Source organism: Schistocerca gregaria, chromosome 2 (assembly GCF_023897955.1).
Source record: "Schistocerca gregaria isolate iqSchGreg1 chromosome 2, iqSchGreg1.2, whole genome shotgun sequence".
Taxonomy (NCBI): Eukaryota; Metazoa; Arthropoda; class Insecta; order Orthoptera; family Acrididae; genus Schistocerca; species Schistocerca gregaria.
In genome coordinates this window covers 182,326,617-182,340,609 of record NC_064921.1, presented here as the reverse complement: position 1 = coordinate 182,340,609, position 13,993 = coordinate 182,326,617, and the positions used below count along the sequence as shown (strand labels likewise).

At 40.1% G+C, this 13,993-nt stretch overlaps 1 protein-coding gene across 1 annotated transcript in view; it reads left to right on the top strand.

Moving 5' to 3' along the window:
• Positions 1-13,955, top strand: part of LOC126335614 (farnesol dehydrogenase-like) — an 84,460-nt gene extending 70,505 nt beyond the window's left edge. Inside the window, exon 4 of the mRNA XM_049999067.1 lies at positions 12,115-13,955. Within this exon, the coding sequence (XP_049855024.1) occupies positions 12,115-12,159 (45 nt within the window). The 3' untranslated portion in view covers positions 12,160-13,955. The remainder of the gene's footprint in view (positions 1-12,114) is intronic.
• The last annotated feature ends 38 nt before the right edge of the window (positions 13,956-13,993 follow it).

Here is a 13,993-nt window from a genome sequence, read left to right as displayed (position 1 = left end):
CAGACGATTTGCTCGATAATATCAAGCATTTGATTATTATCACCAAAATACCCTGTGCCACAGCAAAATGTAACCACAATCCACAGAGCGCTATGGCTCAAAAAGCAGATGAAATCATCTAAGAAAATCTTAAGAAAAACAAATTTTCAGTATCAATCCAAAGTAAACAGGTAATACAAGCATCAATAAGAAGCTAGCTGGGTGTGAAGCCCTTCTCAAAAAGGTAGATAACAGCAGCACAACAAATTATTATGTACCAAACAGACTACAGTTATTTATTTATTTATTTATTATTTACGTTTTATAGCCTTCATTGGACCACTCTAGCCAACTTTATACACAGAATTTTACTGTCAGCCCAGTACTTCTTCATTCTCTCAGATCTCATCCTTCTTCCTTCATTGGAAATCACCCTTCCGATTGTCTCTTTGCTGATTCCCGTTTGCAGTCTGGTTTGTTTGTCTGTGAATTTGCGGATTTTGTCAGTTTTGTTTCTTAGGTCTTCCACTGCAATCTGTACTCATCCATATCTTCACGGACTTCTGTAATGCGCTTAATGTTGCACTTACTATTCACAATTTTTCTATTATTCTCCTGATTATCCTGTTCCCTGGTATTCTGATTAGATGCCCAAAAAATGAAATGTGTTTCTTCCTGATTGTGCGCATTACTGGTTCTATTCCCTTGCAGATTGTTTCATTTGTAGCTACCCTCCCGTGTCCAACTTTGTGCACGATTTGTTGATGCATGTTCTGATGGGTTGGTTTGGGTTGTTTGGGGGAAGAGACCAAACTGCGATGTCATTGGTCTCATCGGATTAGGGAAGGTTTGAGAGGGAAATCGGCCGTGCCCGTTCAAAGGAACCATCCTTGCATTTGCCTGGAGCGATTTAGCGACGTCGCTGAAAACCTAAATCAGGATGGCCGGATGCATGATTGAACTGTCGTCCTCCCGGATGCGAGTGAAGTGTGCTAACCACTGCGCCACCTCGCTCGATCATGTTTTGATGATTCTTCTCTATTTTGAGTATTTTGTCTATTTGTACAGTACTAGTTGTTTTGGATATGGCTTCACTTGCATATGTTATTTCTGGTTGAGTGACTGTTTTGTAGTGTGTTAATTTTGTTGCTACTGACAGCATCTTTTTGTTGTAGGTGTTCTTGATTGTATATTCTGCTTTAGTCAGTTTGTTTGTTCTGTTATTCCATGTTGGCTCTTCAATGATGTTTCATGTTATGATTTCTCCCAGATATATACAATTTATCTACAATTTTGATTTCTTGGTTTCCTATGGCAATTTTGTTTATCAGTGGTGGGTCAGTTAATATGATGTCTGTTTGTTCAAAGGATATTCCAAGATCAATTTTCTGTGCTATTTTCTGTATTAAGATAACATGTTGTTTGGTTTCCTGAATACTGTTGGACAAGAGAGCGAGGTCATCAGCACATCCTAGACAACTTAAACTTATGTTGTCTTTGCGTCTTCCAATTTGGATTTTCTTTGGCTTAAATTTGTACCGCCGGCCGCGGAGGTCTCGCGGTTCTAGGCGCGCAGTCCGGAACCGCGTGACTGCTGCGGTCGCAGGTTCGAATCCTGCCTCGGGCATGGATGTGTGTGATGTCCTTAGGTTAGTTAGGTTTAAGTAGTTCTAAGTTCTAGGGGACTAATGACCACAGCAGTTGAGTTCCATAGTGCTCAGAGCCATTTGAACCATATAAACTTGTACCATTCCCTACAGTACCATAACCCTTGAATTTTTTGAACAGTATCATTGAACTAAAAACTGTTTCCCTAAGAAAACAGTGAAATATAATTGTAAGAAGTCTTGTAAAAAGCCATGGCTTACTAATGGGACAAAATATCTTGTAAACAGAAAAGGGAAATATATCTAATAGCTAGGAGTACTAATTCCGAACGTATGAAACATTATGAAAACAACTGCAGAAGTAGAAAACCTTTTTTATAATAATTTTTAAGTGTTGTAGAGAAAATTGATTCCAGCTATTCATTAGAAAATGCAAGGCAGTATATGGAAGAGGGAGTAGCTATGCAATTTGATAAAATTTAAATTCAACCCACCTCTCCTACTGAAATTAGGAAAATAATAAATTCACTCAAAAGTAAAAGTTCACATTGAATTGATGGCATTTCCAACAGAGTACTAAAAGCTTGTTCCCAACAAGTAAATAGGATTCTCAGCCACATGTGTAGTAGCTCACCGAAACAGGGATTTTTTCCAGATAGACTGAAATGTGCTATTGTTAAACCATTGCTTAAAAAAGGGGATACATGTGTTGCTAACAGCTACCGCCCAATCTCACTTCTGGCAGCTGTATCCAAAATTCTTGAAAAAGTAATGTAGCCAAGAGTAGCATCACACATGTGTAAAAATGAAGTACTAACAACATGTCTATTCGGTTTTCAGAAAGGCTTCTCAACAGAAAATGCTGTAGATGCTTTCACTGATCAAAAATTAAATGCAATAAATAACCGAGCATTACGCATTGGGATTTTTGCGATCTCTAAAAGGCTTTTGATTGTGTAAATAATGAAGTTCTTCTAGATAGGCTTAAATATTGTGGTATGAGTGGGTCAGTGCACCAATGTTTTAATTCTTACTTAACTGGAAGAATGCAGAAGGTTGAAATTAACAGTACAGATAGTCTACAAAAGCCAGCAGAGTCCTGTAACTGGGGAGTTATCAAGAATGGTGTCCCACAGTGTTCAGTCTTGGGTCCCTTATTGTTCTTAATATATATTAACTTCTTGCCACTCTCTATTCACGAATATGCAAAGGTACTTTTTGCTGATGATACAAGTATAGTAATCACACCTAAGAAGCACGAAACAGCTGAGGAAATTGCAAATGTCTTTCAGAAAATTATTAAGTGGTTCTCTGCAAATGAACTCTCACTAAATTTTGAGAAAACGTAGTTTATACAATTCTGTACAGTAGATAGCATAACACCATTAATAAATATAGACCATGAACGGAAGTCTGTTGCTAAGGTAGAATACTCAAAATTTCTGAGTGTGTGCATTGATGAGAAAATGAATTGGAAGAAACACATCGATAATCTGCTGAAATGGTTAGGTTGAGCTTCTTATGCTATTAGTGTTATTGCAAATGTTGGTGATAAATATATCAGTAAATTAGCCTACTCTACTTATTTTCATTCACAGCTTTCGTATGGCATCATATTTTGGGGCAACTCGTAATTAAGAGAGAAAGTATTCATTGCACAAAAGCGTGTGATCAGAATAATAGCTTTAGCCCACCCAAGACCACCTTGCATACATTTATTTAAGGAATTCGGTACATATGCACAGTACCTTAGCAATACATATATTCACTTATGAAATTTGTCATCAATAACCCATCCCAGTTCAAAAATAACAGCGAAGTGCATAGCTACTACACTAGGAGACAGGATGATATCCACTATTCTGGATTAAATCTCACTTTGGCACAGAAAGGGGTGAATTATGATGCCACATAAATCTGTAGTCATTTGCCAAATTGTATTAAAAGTCTGACAGATAGCCAACCACCATTCAAAACCGAATTAAAATAATTTCTGAAGGACAACTACTTCTACTCAATAGATGAATTCTTAGATATGAAGTAGTAACTGTAAAAAAATTATTTATTAATTAATTATTTTGTGTAAAGAAAACTTATGTTAAAGTGACACATTTTACGTCATTACGAAATGTCGTATTCATGATCTATGGAGCGAGGATTAATCTATGTATGTATGTATGTACTGAACTCCAAAATTATTAGTGAGACGCCCTACTCAACGCGCAGGACAGGACAGGTAACTTAAATTGTGGAAAGGGGACAAAATAAGAGGCTGTCAGTTACACTCGAACATACAACTTTATTTATTTGACCAAACATTACAAGAGCCAAGAAAATTTTTAAACAAACAGCATTAAGTTTTGGAACTTAATAACTGGGTGAACACGCCATACAATCTCATACCTTAAGGACAAGACCACTTTAATTTAAAAACGGCGTGAAAGCCAATAACTTAGCACTCAAACGAAAATCAGAAATTTAAAAGGCAGAAGGCCTTATCTTAAATTAGTTCTTGCAATTAGGCTGAAGGCCCAAACAATCCCATACCTTAAGAGCAAAACAACTTAAATTCTTTTAAAAAATCGACTGGAGGCCCATCTCTTAAGACTGGAACCAAATTAAATTTTTAAAAGGCAGAAGGCAATACTTGAAACAGTTCTTTAAATTAGGCTGAAGGACCAAACTATCATACGCCTTTAGGGCAAAACAACCTTAATTTAAAAATCGGCTAGAAGCCATACAAATAAAAACAGCAAAAACATAAGAAAAGGCAGTACGAACAACGGCGCTCAAAAGTTTCCGTAGGTCGGCCTGGAACTCAAACACTAAAGCTCGCTTAGGTGAGACAGGCAGTTGGCCCAACCATTCTCGATCTGACAACCCAACCGACAGTCAACGGACCCACCGACAAGTAAACTTCCACTCCACCTATCCAGCACACAACAGGATGTTCAATGGAAGGTATTGGCGCCCACAACCAATTATACACTGAGCTGTCAAAGTACACATCGTGATGGACCGCGACAACACAATGAGGAAAATATACTGCTAAATTTACGTCAATGGCCAGGGCAGGTAACCGGAACTTTAACGGCCACAAGGCAGAAGATTCCGCTGGTCCACTATAACTCAAAATAACCAAGTACAATTAAACTCTACCGGAGGGTGGCTAAAATTTGCCAACTTGGAAACTCACGTTGTTGCTCGCAGGAATGTCCCAACAGCCGATAACGAAATGCAAACGACACAAACTGAACAGTCGTGTCTTGTTGGTAGATTAAATCAAAACACAACTTCCGTGTCCAGGATCAGTGAGCCACGGACCTCGTAGCAATGGGAACAGGACCACGCACTGCGGCCTCGCATAGACGCCGCCAGCGGCTCCAGCCAAACTACGCACTGCAGAGATTTCCTCGCTGCTCCACGCCAACCGACCAACTGGTCACACACAGCACAGCCAGAAACTATCAGCGCTAGGCCAAAGGTAGTACAAGGTGCGAATATCGATACACACCGCTTCTGCAACTCCCAGAGAGGGAGGATAACAGCATAATGGCGATAAGCACGTGAGACTAAACAGAGAACAGCAACCAAGGTTGAATCCAAAGCATAATATGAGCCAGGCATGGCTCAATTAAGATAAGATGAAAAAATGTCAAAAAATAGAAACTTTCTACTGACCATTATTGAAGCCTAGTTCTGGGTTGTAATGAATCCACAGACTTCCAGGCTAAGGTCCCAAACTAAGATTCACATAAGTGGTTATCCTATACGTAGATGTCATATACAACCCAGAACATAAAATTACCAGAAACCTTAATAACATAATGAAGAAACATTGCAAATTTGCAAATAGCTTTTCAGTTAACAACGTTTTTTGTTAATCAGCAACATTAAAAGCCTAATAATTCTAGAGACAGCCATATTTTCCTCCGAAGTCATGGTAAACCCTTAGAAAAATATGCCAGCCAAAGACAGTCTCTCAGAAATACGAGAAAATTTAATAAAATACAGAAAAGTCAATCAATGCAGAAATTTGTGAACTCAGTATGTTGTTTGAATTAATATTATTAAATAACAATTTTTATTCAGTGTAAGTATGATGCAGAAACCCTGGTCTGTCAATAGACAGCAACATCATCGATTTCCTTACTCACGTAATTGTGCATAACGTAGAACAATAGTTATTAACTTATCCACAATTTAACGACAAAATTGTATATTATAAGAGATACATGAATTACACAATAATACTTTTGAATGGTCCAAAAGAAGAACTAAGTAACTTAGTTAAACACATAAATGAAATACACATAAATTTCAGTGTCACAGTTGAACATCAGATAAATGAAGGGATTTCTTTCCTTAATATGCCGATCTGCAGTATTCACAGTCACAAGAACAAGCTTACTTCCGAAATATATAGAAAATCCACTACTAATAGCATTGCAATTAGCAATACGTCATGCCACCCAAACCAACATAAAGTTTCTTTCTTCACGTCATCTCTTAAGTGCGTGATATGCATCAGCCTCAGCAAAGCACATGAGTGTAATCAAATGCCATACTTAAATTACAGCCCCAAATATATAATAATTCCCTCATTAACACTGTAGTTAAGAAATCCAAAGTACACAGAAGCAACTACCATCACAATTACAAGTCAAGAAGTAAATGACAAAATGGGCGAGTCTTAAATTTCTTGTCTGATAACAGTTCTTTCTGTGAAATCTCATTTTTAATACAGAGGACATAAAGCTAACTTTGCATGCGGCAAGGGCTGGAATAATAAAAGGAAGCACCTCTGCTACTGCTATTGTTTTATATTCTGTTACCTACCGCTAAGGTAGGCCTCAGAAAAGTTCGTTTAACGACCGCAGCCTAAACCGCCAATCTGAAGTAATAGTAAGAACTGTTCCTTCCTCCGTGGCTTTGTCGTTTTGCAGAAATGCTGAATTGGTTTACCACAATATCAACTATCGACATGGAGAGATTGGGTACTAATATGTCAATTAAAGTAACGAAGTTGTGGTAATATCAACCCTATTATGAAAGCTGTGTTTTCATGCCCGCAATGTTCACATGTTTGTGGCACATATTCAGCAATCAGTTTCACGACCAAACCACACAAGTTTATCGATCGCTTTTTCGCAGGCATTATCATTTTCTTCCTTTTTTTCATAATCATTTATAATGACTGACAAAATATATGAAGCACCCAGAATATACGGTCGGATTTCAATTTAACTTAGTACATGTACACTTCATCTGTAGGTTTGTAAGTCATAAGACATGCAAATTTATAAGCTGTAGAATGGACACTGGATTGCACTAGTGTTGTTCGTGATCAGTGTTGTCACCAGTCCTCATACGCTATTCAAAGAGCTAGAACAGCTTCAGATGTTCAGTGATCACTATGAAGGACAAAGAGATACCGCGTACTCGATTAAGACAGCGTTATCAGCACTTGACACTGTATCAAATGTCTCCTTTTGGCCGCTAAGTCGAATTGTTCAATATTCAGATTTGCGACTTGGCGTCTTGCTGGACTGCACTGGAACCTGTGATCAAGCATACTTATTTTCAAGATTCCGGTCATCTATACCTGACCGTGAAAAGGGAGGATCACTGAATTATGCACCAATGTGCATACTACCTATTCAGTTCCTCTCCTACCATTCCAGAAATGGACTGGACATTCTGTTTAATCCAGCGCTATTGGTCAGAGACTACCAGCAGGTAGACTAGGGAGTTACCGTCCCCTGCGTAGCGTGACGTTACCAACAAGACACAGAAGGGTGTGTCCGGAGTAGTGCCGTGAATAGAGAGCGTTAGCTGCTGATGAACGGCGTCACACTGCGCTGAGCGATGAGACGTAATTCTGCGCGACCCCAGGTGGCCATCCTCTGCCAATATGGCGGCCATCTTCTAAACATTCATGGTGGTGTCTGTTTGTGCTATATCGTGTCTCCCTACCACTTTCGCGCAACGACGCTCTGAGCGTGTTTTTTAGGGAATTAACTAGTTTGAACCTGGGACCTGTTGCTGGTAAGGAGACGCCAGACTACACATGACATGTAGAATTCAGAAGAGTTCAGTGAGACTAGCGATGATATAACCAAATACTTAATGATCTCAGCGTCAGCTCCACTGCACTCCCTGTAAAAGAATCTTAATACTAACTAAATTTAGTGGAAGGGGTTCAAGGCTTTCCTATTTTTAATTAGCTGGTAAAATAGCGTCGAAAAAGCAGTTACGTTTACCATTGGAAATTTTATTCTACTCACAAAACATCGTTTATAAATTGCACTATTGATAAAAGGAAATGTTTTAATACAGGATGGTGAAAACCAACTGCGTTCAACAAAAATGTGAACCAATATTCCCTGAGTGGGTTTCCAAGTTCTACAATGGAACGCAGGATGACCTATGCCATATCACACCTATAATCTAGGTTTAAATAAAGTTTCACAAAAAAGCAAACTATCAAAATGGTCTACAGTGACCCTCAATTATCTTTAATTACTTATCTAACTTGTCGTAAATTACAGTGGCTGATGTGGCTCCTCAATAACTATACAACAGAAAAATCATCGCGATTCAGATCTTTACTTCAAGTGGCAAATGTGAACACCATGAGCTTTAATTGACGATCGACACTAGTATTACGCAAAAAGGGTGTGTAACAGATGAGACTTCTGCAATTCTGAGTGAAGCCTTATACGCTCAAAAATGCGGCATCGCGTGCGTTCATTACCTTTGTCGGTGTTTAGGCAGCGTCAGGGCGACAGCGGGCAGCACAGCTCCGCTCACCTCGCCATCTCTGAAGTAATTCTCTCCGAACTTCTCCTTACTACAATTTACCGAAGTTGGTTTAAGAAAACTATATGGCTGTGTTTTCATCTGACCAATCAGGGTCTCAATGTTAACCTTAAGCTCCGCCTACAAAAATTCTGTCTATCTAATGAGAAACGTTGTACTTTTCGTGGTGGGGCAATGTTTTTAAAGCTTGCAACGTAGCAGAGACGCAAAAAAGTCTCACGCTAAAACCTGCAGCTGGTGTGGTCCTTTTAGCGTTATCGTAAGATCTATACTGTTATTCTGGAGGGCTCTATCTTTTAACATGGGCTGTGGGGTGGTCCTAATGTAACAGACACGCGAAAAGGCTCACGCTAAAACTTGCGGGTGGTAGTGGCCCTTTTTGTGTTATCGTAAGATCTATACTGTTTTTCTGGAGGGCTCTAGCTTTTAACATGGGCTGGGGGTGGTCCTTGACGTAACAGAGATGCGAAAAAGTCTCACGCTAAAACGTGCGGGTGGTAGTCTTAGAGGAAGGCTGGCGACGTTGGTGTCCAGTCCGTCCCTTATCGCAGGGCCTTCTAGCTTAACACGGTTCTGCTCTCGGTTTCTGTTCTCGTTTCTCCCCTCGGAACTGCGTCGGTCTCACAGTGGGAAGGTACGACATGCATTTAGGCATTCTTGTGTTAGTCTGTGGTATTCCATTTGCTTACTCGTTACTCGTATTACTTTGGTTAATTTAATGTCACGATTTATTCGGAGCTATGTGACATACTAATGGATTTGCTTATCATGTCAGGGTTTTCATGGAAGGTGTTGGATTTGCCTGACACCTTACAATCTGAGGAGAGATCCTATTCTTTCAATTATTCGGAGAGGCATAGTGGTTTTACGTCTGACCTCTTGGTGTGACGGGCCATCGGATCTGACTTCAAGTCAGGTCACTGAGGAAACTATGACAGCAGAGCGATACGTAAGTGATGTTGGGTTTCCTCTGATGCAACAGAATCGTAATGACATGCGATACATGGCAAGTGTCCTTAAACTGTCTAGGGGATACTGAGCTAGTCTGGTGGCCAGCAAGATAGTTAGATCTGTCCTGGACAGAACATGTGTGGGGCCAGCTCAGTCGTAAACTTCGGCTCAGTGTGAGTTTCTATGTGAAACGGTTGTGGGCCTGCTTTTCTCACGGTAGGATGCATTTTTGTGATACACTCCCTAAACGAACCTGTGACTACATCCATGTAAGGGGAAGTGAGGCTGTTATTAAGGCCATAGGAAGCGTTACTCGGAATGGGCATCACCGCGTCTTCTGGGCGAGGCCTAACTTTTTTGTCCAATGTGTTTTAACTGAACAGTCGCGAGAGGATAAAGCGGATTTTTCGGCCAAGTTTACAGCGAGTTTACCCTGGGCACCTGTGCTCATACAGTAATACGTATTTGCTGCTAATGAAGCATTTTAAATATGGTTCTTCGCCATTTACTGCCTATGAAGGACATATTTGATAGTGATTTCTATATTTATGTACACTACTGGCCATTAAAATTGCTACACCGAGAAGAATTGCAGATGATAAACGGGTATTCATTGGACAAATATATTATACTAGAACTGACATGTGATTACATTTTCACGAAATTTGGGTACATAAATCCTGAAAAATCAGTACGCAGAACCACCTCCTCTGACCGTAATAACGGCCTTGATACGCCTGGGCATTGAGTCAAACAGAGCTTGGATGGCGTATACAGGTACAGCTGCCCATGCAGCTTCAACACGATACTACAGTTCATCAACAGTAGTGACTGGCGTATTGTGACCAGCTAGTTGCTCGGCCACCATTGACCAGACGGTTTCCAGTTGGTGAGGGATCTGGAGAATGAGCTGGCAAGGGTAGCAGTCAAACATTTTTTATATCCAGAAAGGCCCGTACAAGACCTGCAACGTGAGGTCGTGCATTATCCTGCTGAAATGTAGGGTTTCGCAGGGATCGAATGAAGGGTAGAGACACGGGTCGTAACACATCTGAAATGTAACGTCCACTGTGCAAAGTGCCATCAATGCCAACAAGAGGTGACCGAGACGTCACCGAGACGCACCGCATACTATTACGCTTCCAATGTGCTTTCAGCTCGATGTCACCAAACGCGGATGCGATCATGATGATGCTGTAAACAGAACGTGGATTCATCCGAAAAAGTGACGTTTTGCCATTCCTGCACCCAGGTTCGTCGTTGAGTACAACATCGCAGACACTCCTGTCTGTGATGCAGCGTCAAGGGTAACCGCAGCCATGGTGTCCGAGCTGATAGTCCATGCTGCTGCAAACGTTGTCGAACTGTTCGTGCAGATGGTTGTTCCCTTGCAAACGTCCCCATTTGTTGATTCAGGTATCGAGACGTGGCTGCACGATCCGTTACAGCCAAGCGGATAAGATGCATGTAATCTCGACTGCTAGTGATACGAGGCCGTTGGGATCCAGCACAGCGTTCCGTATTACCCTTTTGAACCCATCGATTCCATATTCTGCTAACAGTCATTGGATCTCGACTAACGCGAGCACCAATGTCGCGGTACGATAAACCGCAATCGCTATGGGCTACAATCCGACCCTTATCAAAGTCGGAAACGTGATGGAACGCATTTCTCCACCTTACACTAGGCATCACAACAACGTTTCACCAGGTAACTCCGGTCAACTGCTGTTTGTGTATGATCAATCGGTTGGAAACTTTCCTCGTGTCAGCACGTTGTATGTGTCGCCACCGGCGCTAGCCTTGCGTGAATGCTCTGAAAAGCTAATCATTTGCATATCACAGCATGTTCTTCCTCTCGGTTAAATTTCGCGTCTGTAGCACGTCATCTTCGTGGTGTAGCAATTTCAGTGACCAGTGGTGTAGTTACTCACCTGCTTAAGATGATACATACTCCACAAACTGAAATTAAATTAAAATTTATAAATGACCGTAAACTTACTAACACGGCCTGCAGACTTTTCGTCCAGTGTACAGTAGCAGCAACAAACGCTAGGCACGCATTTTATTACTCTCACATATTAAACAAATTATTGCATACCAAATTACTGCAACGATATTAACAACTTGACATCGGGCACGTCATGACACGTCCTTCCATGCGGTAATTGTCTCAGTCATTGCCAAATTAGAAGCAAACTTATAATAAGATTTTAACTTTTCCCGTCACTGATAGGCAACAGGGTAGATTGGCGAAATACTGTACCAAGCGCTAAAGCTGAAGCAATAGGAAGGTACTGATGATGGACTCCGGCCGGAGTGGCCGTGCGGTTCTAGGCGCTACAGTCTGGAGCAGAGCGACCGCTACGGTCGCAGGTTCGAATCCTGCCTCGGGCATGGATGTGTGTGATGTGCGTAGGTTAGTTAGGTTTAATTAGCTCTAAGTTCTAGGCGACCTGAGAAGTTAAGTGGCATAGTGCTCAGAGCCATTTGAACCATTGATGATACACTCACAATATCCGAAATGCACTGCGAGCTAATAAAATGCCTTCTAGAGTTTAGAAAGTATTTATTTGGGACTGGACTCAATAACAAACTGTTGCCCTTGATTAACATTGCACCCGAAAATGATTTTAATAAAACTTCGTGGTATGTCTTTGCTTTGGTGCACTTTCATTTCTCAGTGGTGTGCTTGTGTCTCTTCTCGTCTGTCTGCTTGTACAGTTGCGAATAATTAACCTTTTTTCTGTTGCAGGTCTACGATATTATCCTTCGTCCAACAGGAGATTTATTTTGCTGATGAAAATTTAAGTGCTTTATAAAATTTACGGAGGAAACTAGGGAATCTCTTACAAGAGCCATAGGTGGGTATAAGAGATAAAACTAGTAGAAAATCTAAATGCGTAATACCTGTGCAAACAGCCAAGAAATAGTTTCTCGGGGTTGTGTTTAGTAATGGAATCCTACATATCGTAGCTTGTTAAACGTTCAGCTTTCATCACTAACAATGGTCAGATTGGAAAAACCTCAGAGTGCTACCGAGCGGGAAACAACATCTACGGTATCATCAGTAACACAGGAAAAAAGTACACAGTGCGAACTAAACTTCGAGCACACTACATCACGGAAAATAGAAGCAGTCTGTCTGAGTAAAACAGGCCTGTGAAATTTCAGAAGGTCATTGGTTTATTACTCAGATGTATATCAACAAATTTTATAAACACCACTCTCCTGTTATGAACCGGATCATCATAAGGGTCCCACAACACAGTACAAGATGAAAAAGTAAAAAGGGAATGAAATATAGGTCCAATGAAACGTCTATGAGAGATCGCTTACGAAACAATCCAGGTAAATGAATGGGATTGAAAAGTTTGGATCTATTTAAGGCCAAAGAAATCATCCAAGAGAGAAAATATATGTAGAGTGGAAATGAACGTTGTAAGTCCGCTTTGGTTTTCAAAAACGCATTTTCAGTGCAGGTGTTTCATTATTACCATGTTGCATGACCCTAGACTTGTTCCAAGATTAAAATCATGTAGAATATCTTGGAAACATTTATTACTGAAATGTACCTGCTCTTTGTGCGAAGCAGTGCTTACGTCAGCAGTTCCGTTAGCTAAAGCTACATACCCCCTTCCATTCGATTCAAATGCACAAAATTGACTTCTTTAAATCTAATGACGTTGCTGAAACTTTGTTGTCAATGTAGGCAGTAGGATGTGCAAATGCACTCTCATCGAAGTGTCTCATACTCATAAACCTGAAACACTATTAATAAATTCTTACTCTGACATAGAAGAATAGAAAAGTGTCATTGATTTCAAAGGTAAGAAGACCATGGCAGATCCATTCCATGCAGTACTTTATGTGAAAGACCAGCCAAGTTTATCAGTTGCAGCTGACTATGTTGCCATTTCTTCCTCAACAGCACAGGGAGTTTGCTTGTGAAGGATCGCAATAACTGAAGCAACAGAAGTCAACACCGAGGGACTTTATAATGAATTTAATTTTGTTATTTCCTTCTAAAAAAGTATGTGGGAGAGAGATGGTTTTTGATGACTACAGTGCGGCTAGGTTCAGTGTTATTGTTACATTTCTATACTGGCAGTGCCGCAAATAAAAGGTCTAGTAGCTTTTTATTAATGGCACTTAGAACAGATATTTTTAATGGAAACTTATAACCGTCAATTTCCTAGAATGGCGCTTCGGTCTTAATAAGTAACGTATTTTATAATTTGCCTCATTACATTTTGCAGTTGCGAGGTGGACAGCATAATTCTTTTCTACGAAAATGTCTTCTTTATTTTTCGAATAGAAATAAGTTATGTACAAAAAAAAGAGATTCCTTTTTTATCCTCCTGAAAAATGAGGTATTAGGCACTTACAATGTTCCCCACTTCTCCTTTCATGTGGTAGTTCATGTTCAAACGAAATGTAATTTAGTGATGTCTAACAAATCTGTAGTTGCATAAATTGTCCTGTATACTCGAGAGAAACATTATGTCGAATGTAAGTAAAATAATGGATTTCCAGATATGTATTAGAAGATTTTTAAGAGGTTTGTTGCCGAATAAACAATTTACACACTGTTAACATTAATTTAAAGTTTTTATTCGTCAAAAGAGGTGTAG